We start from the raw sequence: 19,991 nt of genomic DNA on the forward strand, positions 1-19,991 counted from the left end.
GGAGCCACTGCTCGATATAGGGCCAGCGTTGGAGCTTCATCCAACGTCCCCGATCACGCTTTCATCTTCCGACGAGGGCCAAGGACGGCCAAGGACGCCCCGCCTTAGGGAGCCATCGCCAGAGCAGAAAGCTCCGTGGAAAGCTGCCGGCTTGGGACCCCCCGAAACATCGCTCTGTGGAGACCCAAACAGAGGAACAAAAGCCAACGCGTGATCAAGGATCACAGTCGTGCGAAAGCACGTCCTCGAAAACGGACCAGGCCACGCAAACGAGGAAGCGTGGAGGACAACGCCGCTATGTCCCTATTGACTATTTTAAACATTGTAAACATGTTAAGGAAATATAATTGAATACTTCAACTACGCCTTACTCATTTACGGCCAGAACATAAGCGATTCCTACCTTTTTTTGCCTTAGCAGGGAGGGGAAATGCCTTTACGCATTTCCTGCCCACATTTCAGCGGGCAGGGGTATGTGGGACTCCCCCCGGGCCTAAACAAACGGCCCGGGAATACCCACTAAAACCCTCCCGTGGCGCCAGGCTCTTACCTGGCGCTTCCCGGCCCGACGGCGGGATGTGCTTACGCTCTACAACCATCGCCGGGCCACACATGCGCTTCCCAGCGCCCCTCCTCCGTAACCCTTAGGGCGCGCCCTCTGGCGCTTTCCTCCAACGGGTGATCAGAGGGGCTATTCCACCTCCATCCTCTGATCACCCCCTTTCCCACCTGCCCCTTGGGCAGTCGAGGGCTCCGGGACGGAACACGCCCCGGAGGGATCGGGCTCCTGCGCCCGGCCCAAGGCTCCCCGAGGTGTCTCGGGTGGCCTCCCCCCTTTCCCTTCCCCGCCCGAAGGGAGGGGTTACACCCTCTACCCCTCAAGCGATGCTCGGCGGGGAGCCCGAGTCCCGAACAGATCGGGCAACTCGGGGTCCCCTCGCACCGAGCTGCGAGGTGGCCGGGCTTGCCACACCGGTAGCATAGCCCGAACCGATCCTCCCCTCCCGTGCACCGCTGCCTGACGTGGCCGATCGCCAGGCAGCGGAAGCACTGCAGGGGGCGGGCGCGGAGCACCTCCACCTGTGCCCACGTCCACCCCACGCGCATCCTCCCGGCCACCGCCAGCCTCCTGACGAAGGTCGCGGGAGCTCGCACCCACATGGTCCCCGGGCCGGACGAGGACCTCCGAATCTCCCCGACTCGGAGATCCCCGCCCCCCAACCCCCCGAGGGCCATGAGGGCCTCTCGCGCCTCTCCGAGGGTCACCGAGCTGTCCAGTCCTCTAAGTCGCATCTCCGCGAACTTAGTGGACCGGGCAATCCGGACACCAGTCCCCTCAAGGACCCCCTAAGGCTCTCCGCTAGCCTATCCGCCAGTTCGACGGATGTGGGAGGGTCCGGGTCCTCCTCGCGGGCCCTGACTGGCCTGGGGATCTCAATCAGGATCCCCCCGTTCATGGCCCCCCAAACACGCGAGTCGGCGATGCCCAGACCCGGGAGGTCTATACGCTCCCGGGCCCTGACCATCGCCGCCTCCACGGACAGCCCCGCACCCTCCGGTGCCGACAGCATGACCGCTGCCGGACCCGGAGGCCGGGGCCTCCGCACCCTCGCCCTTCCCGCTGTGGCGGCCTGAGTGGGGACTGCCCCTCTCCTCCCTCTACCGGACGGCCTTCCAGGTCCCGGGGTAGGGGGTTGGGGTGGGGCGGGTCTCCAGCGGATCCCGCTTCCACCCCCCTTCCTCCGCACCATCTGGGCCCACGTCTCCCCCGCAGGCGCGGGAGGGAGCGCCGCAGGGGGTGCCCGCTGGGCCCGGTCGGGATTGGCGGGAGGGGCCGCAGCCTTCCTCCCACCCCCCTTCCGGGACTTGGCCGCTGGGCCGGGAGGGGTTTGGCGGGGGGGCCTCAGCCACGACCCCACCGCCTCCCCGGGCTCACCTCTGGTCCCCACTCCGCCCCCCGATCGCTTCAGCGCGGTCAGGAGACGCTCCTCCACACCTCTCAACCCCTCGGCCAGAAGGGCCTCCACCTGGGCCATGGACAGGGGGCCCACAGAGCCCCCGGCATCGCCCCCCCCCCGTCTCCACCTCCATGTCGCCCCCAGAGAGGGCAACGATGGGTGCGGGACTCGGCGAGTCCCTCAGGACTCGCCGCGCCCCCGAACGGAGCGCCCCCCCCGGGAAGGACTCCGCCGAGTCCCCGCGACTCTCCCCCGACGGTCGCGCCTCCCCGCCCTTACCGCCCTCCATCCTCGAAGGACTCTCGGGCTCCCGCGCCCGAGAACCTTCGCAGGCGGGCTCCTCCCATCGGGCGGTGCAAGAGCGGGAGGGTAGTTCCGACTCCGAAGAGTCGTCACCTTCTCCCGCAGCGCCCGAAGTGATTCCTACCTCCCAAGCGATCACATTAATATAAGTAAGCAACGAAGCTACAATCCCTAAAAACTTACCTTTTTAAAAAAAAGTAAAAAAAGGCGCCAAGTGCATGCGCATATGAAAAAGTGTTACACAAAAAACTATTTTATTTTTAAATTATTGCCAAGAACGCTATAAAATGCTCTATAAAATCCCATTTTAACTCTATATAAAATGCCATTTTAACTCTGTACAAATCAATTATTTTAATTTTGTAACATAGTTCTAATTCCCTTGAAAAATTGATATTGAAAAATTCTGCAAAGTGACAATAAAATAAATAAAAACGTACTATAAAATTTATTTCTTTTATTATTATTTAAACAGAAACATTTTAACCAAAAAAATTTTGTGCTACAAAATAGTTGTTTAAATTTCCTACAAAAATAATGATATCAAAAAATTGCGCCAAATAAATACAAATTTATGCTATAAAATTTATTTCTTTTATTTTTATTTAAATAACAATATTTTAACTAAAAAAACTATATACAAAGTAGTTGTTTTAATTTCCTAAAAAAATAATGATATCAAAAAATGTTACGCCAATTGAATAAAAACTTATGTTATAAAATTTATTTATTTTATTATTTTCAATATTAAGAAAAATTTAATAAATTGCAATATAATTAAAGTCGTAGAGCGCATAGCTAAAATAGTTATTTTATAATTAACTATGTGCACAAAATTGTAATATACATACGTCTAATTCTTTGGGATGTATTTATTATAAAAAATTATATAAGATGATACAAAATGAACAATCACATATGTATACATTGTAAGAACCAAATATATTCTGAAAAGTTTAATTAAAAAAAGATAATATTAAACAAAAATTAAAATTTAAAAGATTCTTACAAAAATTAAAAATTAAATAAAAATTTATACAAAAAATTAAAAATTAAAAGCTTATGCGAAAATTAAAAATTAATACAACATCAAAAAATAAAAAAAACTTTTCTTACATATCTTGGCGCTGCTAAACTGAACAATATGCTAATGATATTAACATACTCCATACATTTACGTTGCAGTTATTGATGTAATAATGTTTAACTTAAATTAATTATTTGTTACTTTAAAATACATTGCAGTTATTAATTTTGAAACTTAGCATAAGTTTAATTCAAAACATAAGTTAAACACACATAAGTTAACATAGTTCTTAATATAAGTTTTATTCAATTAGCGTAACATTTTTTGATATCATTATTTTTCTAGGAAATTAAAACAACTACTTTGTATAATAGTTCTTTTAGTTAAAATATTGTTATTTAAATAAAAATAAAAGAAATAAATTTTATAGCATAAATTTGTATTCATTTGAAGCAATTTTTTGATATCATTATTTTTGTAAGAAATTTAAACTATTTTGTAGAACAAAATTTTTTTGGTTAAAATGTTTCTGTTTAAATAATAATAAAAGAAATAAATTTTATAGTACGTTTTTATTTATTTTATTGTCACTTTACAGAATTTTTTAATATCAATTTTTCAAGGAAATTAGAACTATGTTACAAAATTAAAATAACACTGTTGTATAGAGTTTTGTATAGAGTTAAAATGGCATTTTATAAAGCAGTTTTTTGCAGTAATTTAAAAATAAAATAGTTTTTTGTGTAACACTTTTTCATATGGCGCATGCCATTAGCGCCTTTTTTTACCTTTTTTTAAAAAGGTATACTTTATAACGCGAAGCGAGATCCACCCTATAATTGTTGTGTGGGTGGATTGGGTTAGATTTGAAACGAAAATTTGGTTTGGGTTATTCTTGCATCATTCTAAGCTATACATGGAAGATACTCGCGACAGTAATCTTCACAACATATGTCAAGGTCAAAGTCATTGGGACCGTTTTGTAACATTTTATTATTATGTCCAATACTTTAAAGTGATATATCTCGAAAACTATTTGTCGGAAAATCTTTTTACTATTTTTCTTGTGTTTTTCTTGTGTTTTCTAAAAATGCTTTCAGAAACGACCTTTCAAATAGGGGGCCGTAGTTATCGTAATCGTTCCCAAAAGAGTATTAAATAGTTTCAAAAGAGAATATAAATTTTATTACTTAAATAATATAAGCAGTACAGTACATGCTACATACAGTACTGCTAATATTATCTCTTTTATTTTCTTCTACTTATTATATTTTTAATTCTTTTCTCTGATTATGATAACTTCTACGCTAGATGAACCAGATTTGATTACGTTTTACTTAGCGATCACAACATTCTCCAACATTATTTGTTTATGTTTAGCATTCAATGAACAAGGATAAAGTTATTTTACGAACGTTGATATCGTCAAATAGAATATAGTCTTAACAGAGCTGCGAAAAGGAACGAGTAAACTTGGACTGTTGGTAAATTAGATATATTAATATGCCGATATTGGTTACGATAATTTCTGTGCCAGATTAAGCTACGTTTTACTTAGCGATCGCAACGCTCTCAAACATTATCTGTCTATATTTAGCATTCAATGAACAAAGATAAAATCATTTTAGCAACCATTGCGGTGAATTTCAATGGTTTTGTTTCATCGTTTTCAACGCTCTTTTGTCAAAGACGTTTGACATATTCCTTCGATTTTTTTTTTGATCTCTGATAGTCATAATTTAGTTGCTAGTAAGATTTCGAATTCGTGCCGTTTAAGTGATTAAATTACAATTTTTGATGTCGATGGTTACAAGTTTACAAGTTAAGTGAGACAAAAGAATACAGTCACGTCTCACAATAGTTGCTTTCCATTTGCACTCAAGTGATACTGAGTCACTCAGTTATGTGAGTATTTCATACTCAGATAATGACGTTATTGTTCAGTGAGTAAAAGGAACGCGTAAGTGAGAAAATATTCTCAATAACCTTAAATGAAAGTTTTAGTTTTTAACTAGAGAGAGTTTTTAACATAAGACGCTATAAGATGCTAAGACTGTAAGACGATATGACTTTTTTTATTGTTTCAAATATTATGGAGATAAGTTGATACATGCTATGTTTGTCACTTAAATATACATTAAATATTATGCTATTAGATTTCAGAAGACGATTCGGAATTGGATTGGACTAGTTCAGATTCAAATGAATCCAAAATTTTTTTCTGTTCTGAATCGTCATCCTCGGACTGTTCCGTCTTATCTAATCCTCCCAGAAGGAAGTTACACCGAATATCTACTTTTATGAACACTATAAAAGAATACGATGACCAAGAATTTAAAGAACATTTTCGATTAAATCGTTCAACTATTGGCTTAATAATAAGTAAGTATGATCATCCACTAATAAATAAACTGAACTGCAATGTTTAATTTGCATAAATTTCAGATGAGATTGAAATTGAACATGTGTTATCTCAACATAAATTTGGAAGGAAAAAAATATGTACACGAAAAGCAATTTTAATAACTGTGTGGTATCTTTGTAATACAGAGACATTTCGACAATGCTGTGACAGGTTCAATGTTATTAAAAGTACCTGTCATCGTATCATCACAAAAATAATAGAATTTTTAGTAAGAAAAAGTGGACAGTATATTGTATGGCCCACTGGTCAACAACTGTAAAAAATAAAATCTGAGTTTTATCAAATGCATGGGATTAACGGGGTAGTTGGAGCTATAGATGGGAGCCATATTAAAATTAAAAGGCCAGCCTTCAAACATTACTATATATATTATAATAGAAAAGGAGATTATAGTCTTCTTATACAAGGAGTTTGTGATTACAAGAAAAAATTTATTAGTTTTTTCTGTGGAGAATCAGAATCCATCCATGACAGTCGCCTTTTAAAAAAGTCGTCTCTATACAGGAAAGGTATAGATGGATTCTTGGGTCTAAATTTCTTATTGGGAGATTCAGCATACCCCTGTTTGGATTGGTTGATCTGTCCATTTAAAGACAATGGCAACCTAACTGAAAATCAAAAAATATTCAATTACCGCCATTCCGCAACTAGAATTGTAATTGAAAATGCTTTTGGGCTTTTAAAGGGAAGATTTAAGAGACTAAAATATTTTGAAAATGATAATTTAAAGTTTGTAGTAAAATGCATAATAGCTGCTGCTGTGCTACATAATATTTGTTTGGACAATCAGGATGATGATGAATTTGATGTCGATGTCAATGATAATAATGATGAGAATATGACAGATGCAGCAAGAATTAGTGGCATAAATGAAAAGAATTCTAGAAGAGAAATTTTTGCAACAATGTTTATTTAAATATGTATATTTAAGAAAATTTGACAATAAATAAAAATTTTATTTTAACATAACTAACGGTTTTATTAATAAACAAGAAACATAAACATAAATCTCCTTTAGTCTTTCTTTTCAGACATTTTGTACAAAAACAAAACAAAAATAAATTAAATAAACAAAAAAAATAAATACAATACAATAGCACTCTGCGTATGCTATTACTAGAGTAAAATATTTTTTGATTACTAAAAGTTTCTAGTACGAACTCAAAAATAATGTGAGGACTTGACTGAGAGTCAACCTTCGATTGAACGTTTGTAGTACTGATTATTAGTATTTTATGTATTTGTTTCTTTCAAAATCTTCTGTAAGTCTTTTAATGCCTTTATTTTCTTCTTTTCCATTTCCAGTTTTTCTTTATATAGATCTAGCTTTTCTTTTTTGTATTTCAAGCTTTCTTCAACATAAAGTTTTCTGTTGATTTCTTTTTCCTGGAGTTTCTCCATTTTTTCTTCAAAAAATTTCTTTTTTACTTTTACTAGTTCCATTGATGGATTTTTTCTTTTTTGCGTACAAGATGAATCATTGGAACATGAAGGTCTTTCTGAGCTGGTGTCAGAATCGAAATTCAGTGTTAGTTCGACTTGCGATTGCAATTCGTCAACATCTAATGAATGTGGGCTTGCACTCGATGGTGAATCGCCCAATAACTCATCCAATCTATTGTAAAAAGTGAATTTCACAGGACCTCTTCCCGTTTTAGATTGTACATCCTTTGTATTTTTATAGGTACGCACTAAATTTTGCCACTTTTTTTTGCATGCCAATTCGGAAACCTAAAAATTAAAGGAAATATTTTAGGGTCATTATGTTAAACATGAAATAAATATAATTCAGACACTCACAAAGCAATCGTTTGAAAGAGCAAAAACAATAAAACAAAATTTAATTGCTTTTTTATTATTAACATTAATTATATAAATAATTTCACTTACTTCAATATTTTGACTACCAAGTTCTTCACTAACAACCGACCAAAAATTTTTTCTTTTATGTACATGATGCATATCATCATAACGTGCTTCTACAGTTCCTATTAAGGCACGAGTTTCATTTACAGACCAGATATTTCTTTTTTCTTTTGTCTTCGTAGCGTCTACATTTTCAACTTCGATCACACTACTTGTTCCTTCAGACTGGAATGAATTTTCATAGAAATTTTCAACTTCGCTTATAATTGTTTCTTTAAACTCGTGGCTTATATTAATAATTTTTATAGTTCTTTTAATGTTGTTATCACTTCCTTGATTTTTAAAATATGCTTCATTGTTTTCATGAAATCCTATTAAATTATTTGGAACCCACATTCTGCATTTTTGCTCTAAAATACATTAACTACATTAAATACATTAGAATAATATTGCACATAGTTTCTTTATTCCACAATACTTACCGGTATCTTCCACATAAAAATCACCATCATTATTAGTGATCCATCCATCTTCTGTTCGCAATAAAAGATACGACATAACTAAAAGATTATTTACAAGATTATTTACTATCAATAATTATTTACAATTATTTTATGTCATTTTGTACTTACCTGCTTATTTTGGTAACAAAGCTATCGCATAACAATACAGATTCATAACCTCACTTTTAATGTGAGTCTATTAAACTCACTAAAGCACACGGTCTCGATCGTGTGCAGAAACTACGTAAAAACTCAGTTGAATCTCACTTGCTAGCATCAAAATGAACGTGCATTCAACTGAGTTATGACGTCACAAGTGAGAATTATCTGAGTTTTGATGTAAATGGAAAGCAACTAATATATGTTCCGTTAAGTATTATCGCGTTACGATTTTTATTGATTCAAAATATCGGGGAAAGTCAATCTCGTTATCGATCACGGCAGAAAAATCAGCCTCGTTTAAATAATAATAATAATAATAATACAATGTTAATTAATAATATTATTGAATATTATATTCGTTCTGTGAATATGTTTTGTGTTCATTGCAACGTAAAACATTTTGCATCTGAAAGAATATCTAATAGAGGAAATTCTTTTCACGATTGCTGTAATCATGGCGCAATGTATTTGCAACCATTGCCTGAGCTTCCTCAATTTATTCGTAGTTTATTCGATGGTCATGTAAAATATGTTTTTTTTCAATATATTTGTAGTTATAATACAATAGTTCGTTTTCATTTGCATCATTTAACACTAATTTAATTAATTTTCAAGATAGACGACCCGGTCCATATTGTTTCAAAATACAAGGCCAGAGTTATTATCAAATTAATACAGCATTACATGCATTACATGCACAAAATGGAAGTCCTACTTATGGTCAACTTTTTATTGTGGATTCAAATGAAGCGATAGATTATCATCTTAATCAAAATTCATATTTAGATTTTAAAATTGTACAAAATCTTGAATGTAAGAATAATGTAAGAAATTAACGTATTTGCTCAATCTTATCAAGTGATGGATGAGGAATTAGAAAATCTACGGCGTTTAGAAATGGAATCTAATGAATTATTACCGGAATTACAATCATTATTTACATTAAGATCAGGTATGGATCGACGTCGATATAATGTTCAGAGAACTAAGTTGTTGCTGTTTTTTATACAACTGGTGATGGAGAAATTCCAAGATCATACATATAATGTGTTTTCACTCTTGGGTTAATCGGAAAAAATGAAACAAAAACGTAATTGCGTTTCTCTGTAAAACGAAAGTAATAGAATAGAATAGAATAGAATATCTTTATTGTTCCCCAAAGGGGTTATAAATATTTACATCCCTTAGCTTATCACATACATTTCCTTAATCTAACTTATACTACTTAAACTACTTAACCTAACTTATGCTATCCTTATTCTATCTTTCCTTCCTGCCTATACACACACACACGCTAAATTCCTAACCCTTCTTCATCTATTTTGGACCTCCGCTTCCGGTTTTTAATCCTTTACTTCACCTTTTCTCCTCCTTCCTTCCTTTCTCAATCACTCTCTCTCATTCTTTCACTCCCTCTCTTCCTCCTCTTCCCTCCCCTCTGCCTTATCCTCCCTTCTCCTCAATACTTCCTTCATCCATTCTTCCCCCTCCCCTTCCTCTCCTAATATTCTTTCCACCGCCTCTTGCCAGCTTTCCTCCCCCTCTCCTTCTCCTCTCCCGCATCCCTCCCATACATGTTCCCATGTCTCTCTCTCCCTATTACACACCCTACATACTTTTTTCTCTTCACTTTCCCAATACCTACTTTCCCTCATTTCATTACCTAGCCTAAATCTTGTCACCCTTCCCCACCTCCTCTCCGACCAACCCTTTTTTAAATACTTTGGTATTCCCTCACTCTTTATTCTCTTGTACCATCTATTAAACCTCGACTCCTCTATTCTTTCTTTTCTCTCCTCCCTCTGTAACTCCTTGTCTTTCCTTTCTACTTCCTCATACTCTATCATCCCTCCCTCTCCCTCTCTATTCCATGCCAATTCCTCTAGCCCTTTTTCACTGAAATATCTCTCTCTTTCCTTCTCCCATTCCGATACTCCTCTCTCCTTTTCTGATCTTTTCTTGATTTCTTCCAAACACTCCTTCGCTAAACCCCCTCCTTTCCCTTCTTCTAGTCTTTTTTCGAAATTCCATGCTCGTCTTGCCGCCCTACTTCTAAGTTTATCTCTTTTTAATTCCTCCCTTACCATGTATCCTGGTGTTTTCCTGTCTACTCCACTAGTAACCACTTTAAGAATCTTTCTTCTACCTTCTCTACTCTATCCCTCTCCTTCCAGCCCCATACCTCCGCTCCATAACTTAACACCGTCCAAACTAATACATCAAAAAGCCAGATCCTCTTCCCTATATCTTTTCCAAATTTTCTCTTTCCTATACTCCATACTTGCCCCATAATTCCCACCGCCTTCCTTACCCTGTCTTTTACATGCCCTTCCTGTCTACCATTTGCCTGAAACACGTATCCTAAATACCTCATTTCTTTAACCTCCTCTATCTTCTTCCCTTTCCACATCCATTTTATTCTTTTTCTCCTACCCCCTCCCTTTCTAAATACCATGACCTTTGTTTTCAATACGTTCACCTCCAGTCTCTTATTGTCCATATATCTTTTCGTCCTTGCTAACATTGCCCTCATCTCATCTTCCTCTTCCGCTAACAGCACTATATCGTCTGCATATGCCATGGAGAATATCTTCCCCTCTCCCAACTTAACTCCACCCCAAATTCCCCTGGCAATTTCCTCCTCCATATCTGCTATTACTATGTTAAATAATATCGGACTTAATGGGCAACCCTGTCTCACTCCTCTACCCGTCCAGAATTCTTCAATTATTTCCTCTCCTATCCTCACTCTACTCTTTGTCTCCCCTATCACCTCTTCTATCCTTTCTATCAGTCCCTCTCTAACCCCTTTTTCCCTTAAGGCTCTTACCAGCACTCCCCTGTCTACTGAGTCAAAAGCCGCTTTCAAGTCTATAAACACACTTATTAATTTCTTTTTCTCCCTGCTAATCTGTCTTTGCGCCAGATAATTCAATACATATATATTGTCCATCACCCCTCTTCCCTTTCTAAATCCTGTCTGATTCTCTGGTATTATACCTTTCTCTTCTACTTCCTCTCTTAACCTTTCTGCCAGAATCGATGTGTATATTTTATACATCGTTGACATAAGCGTCACTCCTCTATAATCCGTTACTTTATCTCCTTCTCCTTTTTTCACAATCGGTGCTATTATCCCTTCCTTCCATCCCTCTGGCCATCCCTCTCCTCTCCATACCTTATTACACGTTTCCCATACCCATTTTCTTATATCTTCTCCCCCGTATCTCCATACTTCATTTGGTATATTATCCAACCCCATAGCTTTGTTTAACCTTAAATTACTCATAACTCTATTTATTTCTTCCCACTCTATTTCCCTTTCCATCTCTCTTCTATTCCTTCCCCCTCTTCCTCTCCGAACTCTTTTTTCTACTCCTCCTAATAACCCCATAAAATACTCCTTCCATTCCTTCATCTGTATCCCTTCCTCTACTCCTTTCCTTTTCCTCCTCTCCCTATTAACTATCTCCCATACTTTACTTTCCGTTCTCGCCTCTCCTGCTTCCCTTATTAATCTCTCTCCCTCCTCTTTCTTTTTCCTTTCACACATCTCCTTGTATTCTCTCTTTTCCTCTCTATACCTTCCTCTCTCTTCTTCTCCTCTCCTCCATTTCCTCAACTTCAGCCTTACTTCCTTCTTTTTCTCTATACACTCCTTATCCCACCACCCCCCTTTTCTTTTCTCTTCCTTTCCTTCCCCCTTCTCGCTCTCTTCCAAGGCCTTCTTTATTCTTTCATTCATTTTCTCTATCTCCTCTTCCGTCCCTCCTTCTTCCCCTCCTATATTTATTTCTCCTATTTTCCTCCTAAATTTCTCTCTCCCCTCCTCATTCCAAACCCCTCTCCTGCCTTTCTGCCTCCCTTTCCTTTTCTTCTTCCAACTGTCTTCCCCTTTTATCCAGCAAATCACCGGGTGATGATCCGAGTCTATGTCCTCTCCTATCTCTAATCTTTCTATTTTTTCCCATATCCCTTCATTTCCTAATACATAATCTATTACCGTGTTTTCCCTCCCCCCGGTATACGTGTATTCTCCTTTTTCATCTCCTTTTATATTCCCATTTATTATACTCCATCCAGTTTCCTCTAGCACCTCTACCAATCTCCTCCCTTCCCTATTACTCTTCTTATCTTTGGAGTTCCTATTCTTTCCAATTTCCCCCTCCTCCCCCAAATTTACCCTTCCTCCCATTTCTCCAGTTCTGGCATTAAAGTCACCTCCTATTATTATTCTCCTTCCTTCCTCCTCTCTCTCTTCCATCCACTTCTTTAAACCCTCTATCTTCCTCTCTAAGTCCTCGTTTACATATACTCCCACTATTCTCCATTCCTCCCCTCCTCTTTTCAATGTCCCCGTTATCATCCCTTCCTCCGTCATTTCAATTTCTCCTATCTCCATTTCCCTTTCCCTTCTTATCCCCATTATCATTCCTCCCATTGCTCTTCCTTTTTTATTCTTTCTACTCGCGTATTGTACCCCCCATTTAAAATCCTTCTGCAACTTGTTTTTTACTCCCCTCCATCCTTTCTCGTCCACCCATGTCTCCATGAGTACTATGACATCCCACTCTCCAATCCTATCCCAAAAACCCTTATCTTTGTTTTTTAAACCTGCTACATTCCAGAAAGCCATCTTCCATATCTCTTCCTCCTTACCGCCCCCCCCACGTCTCTCTGTTCCCCCTCTCCTCTCCTTCCCTCCCCTTATTACTCTCCCATTTGTCCTCCCCTCCCTCTTCCCTGTCTCTATTACTAGTCCCCTCTCAACTACCTTCCCCCTTATTCCCCCTGTCTCTCTCTCCTATAACCTACTCTCTCCCCCTTCACTTCCCCTCTTTCACTTTTCAATATTTCCTCTTCCTTATTCCATTTCCACCATTTGCCATCTATTTGCAATTCCCCATTACCTATCCGTACCCTCCTTCCTTCTCCTTCCTCTTTCCTGGCTATCTCCCTGAGCCTCCATCTAACCTTTCTTTCCTCTCTCTCCTTCCGTCATTATTCCAATTCTTTTCACACTCTCTATTTTTATATCTACTCCTAGCATTTCCAAGATCTTTTCTACTCCTCCTCTTACGTCTCCTTTTTCCACTTCTACTCTTCTAATTACTATATTTCTCTTTCTATCCTCTCGTTTCTTCCGCTCTAATTTTCTTTCTATTACCTTTATTTTTGTTTCTAATTCACCTTCTCCTACTACCCCTGCTCCCTCCTTGCCCTCCTCTCCTACTCTTCCTTTCCCTTCCTTTATCCATTTTTCTAATTTCCTTTCCAGATTTTCTATCCTTCCTCTCATTTCCCTTCTCTCTTCCTCCCATTCCCTCTCCCTCTCTCTAAATTCCTCCCTTATCTTTTCCAATTCCTTTTTTATCCCTTCTCCTTGCCCCACTAAACCATTTTTGATCTCTCTTAAATCCTCTCTTATCTCTTCTCCTAGCAATTTTACCCCTGTTATTATGTCCTTTCTTAATTCCTCCCTCAATTGCCTCTCCCATCCCTCTCTATCCTCCTCCTTTCTCTCCCCCATTGCTTTTGGTGATCTTACTATGATTTTACTTGATCTAAAAATAGACTCCTCTCCTTCCTTATCCTCTCTCTCTCTTCTTCTTCAAAAACTCTGATATATCTCCTACACTTCCTTTTCTCTCTTTCGATTGTTTTATCCCACCTTTCTCCATTCTCCCCTGCTTATCTCTCCTTGTTTCCCTTTTTCCACTTCTTGTTTTGTTTCCTTTTCTCTACCTATACTCTCCTTCTCTTCTCTATTTGACTGTCTTTGTTTCCCCTCTATCTACTTTCTTTGCTTCGTGCTCTGCCGCTCACTAGCGCTACCCCCACTTTTCCCTATCGCGCGCTGTTTCCCTAGCGCTCCGTCGCGTCTACCGCTCTACCTATTCTATACTCCGTGCCCACTCGCCCCTAACCGCCGGCTCGTAAATGCCCTTTTATTCCCTTCCCTTCTCACTCCCAGTTCTCCCTTCACTCCCTCACTCGCTCTTTCACCTCCACTCGCTCTCACTCAACCCTTCTCTCTCGTCGCCCCTCTAATTCTCCTCTCAACCACCGTCAAAAAGCACCTTCCACATACACACGTGTCACACTCTACGTACCGGAAACGGAAGTCCTAAAACGAAAGTAATATTTATGTACAATACTTACAACATTTAATTAATTACAATGTCTGTTAACAAAAGATTCACTCACCTGTAAAACGAAAGAAACAACATTTAAAGCCTTTATTTCAGGTCTTTTTATATTTTAACAAGTATAGAAAATATTATCCTTAAGAAAGCGTCTATTGTTCACCCTCATACCAACCCACTCTCTCCTTTTATTAAATGTCCCCATTCTCAGTCGTGACATCTAGTAGGCTTTGTCGACAGCGCGGCAAAGACAAACTTAAAGAAAAAGGTCATATATGAGTGAAGTGATTTTCTTTACATCTACCCCCTTCGAAAGAAACAATTACAAATGACAATGTACGTAATTGTTCATTTACTAACAAACACTGGAGTTAGCTTTGTAATGTGGTAGAGGTTTGATTCCGCTTTCTTGTGTCCGGCATCAACTTCATAGATTGAACTTGAAATCTTTTTCAGAATTTTGTATGGTCCAATTCTTAATTCATCCATTTTCTTCCTGTTTAGTCGATTTCCGTTTTCCACGTAGACTCTGTCTCCCACTTCCAATTTGTATTCTTCTCTATGCAGGTCGAATATTTTTTTATTATAATTGTGAGATTTTATTGTGTTTTCAAGAGCTAGTTTCCTATCTCTTTTCAGATCTTCTTTTGTACATTTTGATTTTAATTCAGGTGGTAGAATATTCACATTTTCGCCTTCTAAAAGGTATTTTGGAGCAAACTTCGTGACTGTGTGTTCTGTTTCGTTATATTTTTCTACACATTTCTGTGCAATAGTAGACCATGCTGTTTTTTTTTTCACTTTCATTTATTTTATATCTTATCTTATTTACTAAAGTTTGATTTAGCCTCTCATTAAGCCCATTTGAAAATGGTGTATCCACCGCAGTGAAAACTATTCTTATGTTTTCCTTCTTCAGAAATTCTTTAAATTCTTTGGAATTTATGCCAGGGTATTGGTCCGTTAATATCATATCAATATTGTAACTTTGTGTCACATTTTTTATTAGTTTAATAAAATCATTGGAGCTTTGATTTCTTGATGTGAAAATATAAGCATATCTTGTGAAGTGGTCAACCAGAAGATGTAAGTATTTTTTTGTTGACCGTGATCCTCCAAAGCCTCCAATGGTATCAATAGATATAATTTCAAATGGGCATGTTGCTGGACCTAAATGTGACATTAAGCCATATTTTGACTTCCTCCTTGATTTGTTTTTTATACAAATTTCACATTCATCACAAGTTTGTTTGATGTTTGCGATGATATTCTTTGCTGTGTAGAATGGTGTTATTTTATTTGTCATCTGGGTTCTCCCAATGTGGCAGTAGGTATCGTGGACATCTTTTTGTTGTGCCTCTAGCCGCTAAGGAAGAGGTCTTTTGGGATTTGTACGCCCAAAGGATTAGGATCCACGCTCGAAATAAGACACTCCCGGACGTTAGGTATAATTTAGTATATTTTGCAAGATTTAATACACTTTCACTTATTCGCGATTATAATAGTCGGGCGCGATACGTACGGTACTTCGATAATATTGAGCGAGCGAGTAGTCTGCGAGTCGTCTCTCTCGAGTCGTCTCTTTTTCTTCCGCTCGCGAGGTGCATCTCGCGCTTATTATATCTCTTAATTAATTAGGTCGTTGATTGGGGAGGAGTGTGGTGTCCCTGACCGGAGCATGTCTCGTGCTCCGCTTATCAGCCTGTCTCATCAGCTGCTTACTCAGCTTCCACGAACTTGACCGTGACTTCCTTCTCTTTAGTCACGTATCTTACTTTTATTTTATTAATATCCTTTTATTACTTTGCTCTTTCTTAATTATCTTTCCTTGATCTCTTTTCTAATTTTAATGCTTTGCTTTACTCAGCTCTTTCTTACACTTTTCTGTTTAACTTTATTGTTTTATTCTTTAATATATTAAGAAATTGGTCGGGTTACGACATTTTATTAAAATTTTGCTAAGTTCTTCTGATAGTATGATTTTCTTTCTTCTTTTATTCTTTCTGTAGTAAATTTCATTTTCCAATATAAGTTTTCTATTTTGTAGGTCTAGATTTGTGTGTTGGTCATTTTTTATATCTTCTAGGTTTATGAGATTTACTACTTTTAAAAAGTCGTCAGTATTATCATAAGGTTCTAGAACTGGATTTCTGCTTAAGCAGTCTGCTTCTTGGTTTGATTTTCCTGGGTTATATTTTATTTTAAAATTATATTGGGATAAGTAATACGTCAAATCCCCTAGTTCCTCATCAGTTCTAGCCTTAATATTCATATTTTCTAATGGTTTATGATCCGAGTATACCATAAATTCTTTTCCCATAAGCCAGTGCTGCCAATATTTCACTGCTTCTTTTATTGCCAGACATTCTAGATATATTGCCTTCTTCTTTTTTTGAGCTTCAGTTAATTTTTTTGAAAAATAAGCAACTGGCTTATTGTCCCCGTTTTTATCTTCTTGTTTCAACACCGCTCCCACTCCTTTGATACTAGCATCCGTATAAATGTTTATTGGTAGTTCAGGGTCAAAGATATTCAGAATTGGTTCTGAACATAGCAATGTTTTTATTTTATCAAATGATTCCTGACATTTTTCGGACCATATGAATTTCACATCTTTCCGTAGTAAATTGTGTAACGAGTCCAGGATAATCGCACTGTGTGGTACAAATTTATGATGAAAATTTATTTTTTCTAGGAATTGACGTATATTTTTTTTTGTTTCTGGAACTGGAAAATTTTTGACAGCGGTTAAATAATCTTTTAGAGGTCTGATTGAATTGTTTTCTATTATGTGACCTAAATATTTGGCGTAGTTATTTGCAAAACTACATTTCGAAAATTTTAGTCTCAAGCCTTCTGTTAGTATTGCCTCTAGTAGTCTTGATAGATGTAGTATATGTTCTTTAAAAGTTTTCGAAAAAATTAAGATGTCGTCTATAAAATTTACTGCAAAACTAGAGAGTTTGTATTTTTTTATGATGTTGCTCAATATTCTTTGGAAAATGGCTGGAGCAGTCTTTAATCCAAATGGGAGACATGTCCATTGAAAATGGCCTTCTTGTGTAATAAATGCAGTTTTGTATTTATCTTGAATCTTCAAAGGAATTGACCAAAATGCTGAATTTATGTCAAAAGTAGAAAAATATTTACAATTTACAGTTTTTACCATTAAATCCTCAATCAACGGAAAAGGTTGTGATTGAGAGACCACAATTTTGTTCAGTTCTCTGAAATCTATACATAACCTTGTTTTTTTTTCATCTTCTTTTTTATATGCCAAAGTTACTGGAGCAGCAAATGGGCTGTAAGATTCCTCAATCAAATTTTCCTTTAATAGTTTTGATATTTGATTTTCTATTTCTTTTCTATCTTCAGCTGTGCATCTGTATGGACGTTTGTAACAGTATTTATCCACCATCAAGTCAATATGAGCTTCATAATCTCGTACAGTACCGACGTCATATTTATCCTTAGCAAAGACTGGTTTGTATTTTTCTATTAACTTATCAATTTCTGATTGTTGATATAAATCTAGATGGTTTACTAACATTTCAAATCCATCCGAGTTTATATGTTCATTAAAATTTATTTCACATTTGTTTATGTGTTTAGTTTCTTGTTTTGAGTAATTTTTGTTTTTCATATCCTCTTCATTTGAGGTTTCTTTCTTTTCTTTTGGATTGTTACATTGTATGATTTTCAATTCTTCATTTTGCAATAATTTGAAATCTTTGATACAATCCAAACCAATTAGAAAATCGTACTTAAAATTTTCATTATCTACCACAAAAACATCCATAATTCTTTCCATATTGTAGATTTTTATTTTTAATGTTACCATACCTTTTGTTTTCTTCTCACCATTAATAGTTTTCAAATTTACCATTTGTATATTACTTGTAATTTCTTTTGGTTGTATCTTCAATAATTTTGCATTAATTAATGACACATTTGAACCTGAATCATAAATTCCAGAAACTTTTAAAGTATCATTTAATAGTAATTTTACTTGTATTAATGGTGGCACCTCTAGTTTTTTGGATTCTTCTCGTTCAGTTCAATTTCCAGTTCCGAGTTATTTACAGTTTTGATAACTGCTTTTTGATTTTTCCCTTTAAACCAGCAATTTTCTTCAAGATGGTAACGTTTTCCTTTTTTCTCGTTGACACAAATTTGGCATGGTTTTTTTTCTTCAATTTTTTTGGATTTAGTGTCAGAATATATAATACTTTTTTTATCGTATTTATTCTTCCCGGCAAGGTGTTCCAATTTTCCTATTTCATTGTAGAGATCTTCCGTTCCTTGTAAAGTTTCTCTGTCAACTTTATCAGCCACATAATTAGGTAAGCCAAATGCTATAAGGTCTATAAGTGTTCCAATATCAATTGATTTTCTTACTTCTAGTAACAATTTTTCTTTTTTTAAAGCGTACTCAAGTAACGAACCTGCTTGATATTTAAAGGCAAGAGCATATCTGATGGGTGACCATCCTTTGTTTACAAACGTCTCACAAAAATTTTTCTCCCATCTGTTCCATTCCGATTCCAATGTAAGTTTCATTAGCATGCAGTTGTACCAATCTACACTGGAGTATTCCAAAAAGTCTTTTAAAATTTCAATTTTCTTTTTGTCTTCGTTGATTTGGAAACGTTCACATTCTTTATTGAAATCCTTAATCCACTGGTAAGCATTTGAGTTTCTGCCAGTGAATTTCTCAATCATGAAATCCTTTGCAATTTTCCCTAAATTTTGAGTTTCAGATTTTGTTTGTTTATCTTCAAGCAATTTTTCCAACAGTTTTTCCAACGTTTGATTTGAGCCACTAGGTATAGATTCAGCACTATTTGTTTTTTCCAAAATTCCTTCTAGATAAAGATCATTAAACTGTAAGTTTTGTTCTCCATCCAAATATACTTTTGATATATCTTCTGTCAAGGTTATCCATATTTTTCTTGTTTGATGTCTTTTATTTAATGATTTTCTGATCTTGGCATAGTTGGGAGTATTTGTAATTTCTTTGTGTAGATTTGCAGGTTGGTCTTCGGCTGGTATTCCAAAAATCTGTCCATCAGGTGTAGTTATTGAGGTTATGCATATGATCTTTGATTTTCCATCTGCAGTCGGTTTCACAGCAAAATCAAACCTCAATTTTTCCATGTTTCGTGAAATATTTGCAGAAAATGTTGTTTTATAATGTGTTTTCACTTTTGGGTTAATCGGAAAAAATGAAACAAAGACGTAATTGCGTTTCTCTGTAAAACGAAAGTAATATTTATGTACAATACTTACAACATTTAATTAATTACAATGTCTGTTAACAAAAGATTCACTCACCTGTAAAACGAAAGAAACAACATTTAAAGCCTTTATTTCAGGTCTTTTTATATCTTAACAAGTATAGAAAATGTTATCCTTAAGAAAGCGTCTATTGTTCACCCTCATACCAACCCACTCTCTCCTTTTATTAAATGTCCCTATTCTCAGTCGTGACATCTAGTAGGCTTTGTCGACAGCGCGGCAAAGACAAACTTAAAGAAAAAGCTCATATATGAGTGAAGTGGTTTTCTTTACATACATAAGAATAAGAATGTAAGGCTCATA

The 19,991-nt window shown here is 37.4% G+C and overlaps 2 protein-coding genes across 2 annotated transcripts; both read right to left on the bottom strand.

The window, feature by feature from the left end:
* Positions 1 to 6,946: 6,946 nt before the first annotated feature.
* On the bottom strand, positions 6,947 to 10,091 carry LOC138943608 (uncharacterized). The gene is made up of 4 exons (XM_070314578.1): positions 9,890 to 10,091; positions 8,062 to 8,139; positions 7,604 to 7,989; positions 6,947 to 7,444 (listed from the first exon to the last, which is right to left on the bottom strand). Exons 1-4 carry the CDS (start codon positions 10,089 to 10,091, stop codon positions 6,947 to 6,949), a joined length of 1,164 nt encoding a protein of 387 aa, XP_070170679.1.
* Positions 10,092 to 13,213: 3,122 nt separating this feature from the next.
* Positions 13,214 to 13,774, bottom strand: LOC138943609 (uncharacterized protein PF3D7_1120000-like). The gene has a single exon (XM_070314579.1). It carries the CDS (start codon positions 13,772 to 13,774, stop codon positions 13,214 to 13,216), a length of 561 nt encoding a protein of 186 aa, XP_070170680.1.
* Between the last annotated feature and the right edge of the window lie 6,217 nt (positions 13,775 to 19,991).

Source organism: Polyergus mexicanus, unplaced genomic scaffold, assembly GCF_030449975.1.
Source record: "Polyergus mexicanus isolate NDT 795.1 unplaced genomic scaffold, iyPolMexi1.0 SCAF_28, whole genome shotgun sequence".
In the NCBI taxonomy this organism is placed as follows: Eukaryota; Metazoa; Arthropoda; class Insecta; order Hymenoptera; family Formicidae; genus Polyergus; species Polyergus mexicanus.

Bases quoted from the DNA above. Each gene is read 5' to 3' on its own strand.
- LOC138943608 (XM_070314578.1), bottom strand. From the start codon at position 10,091: ATGATAGAGTATGAGGAAGTAGAAAGGAAAGACAAGGAGTTACAGAGG. The intron at 8,140-9,889 runs GTAGGTATTGGG...ATAATCTTTTAG, and splicing joins AGGTAATGAAATGAGGGAAA to TTATGTCGTATCTTTTATTG. The intron at 7,990-8,061 runs GTAAGTATTGTG...AATGTATTTTAG, and splicing joins TTTTTATGTGGAAGATACCG to AGCAAAAATGCAGAATGTGG.
- LOC138943609 (XM_070314579.1), bottom strand. From the start codon at position 13,774: ATGGGGGAGAGAAAGGAGGAGGATAGAGAGGGATGGGAGAGGCAATTG.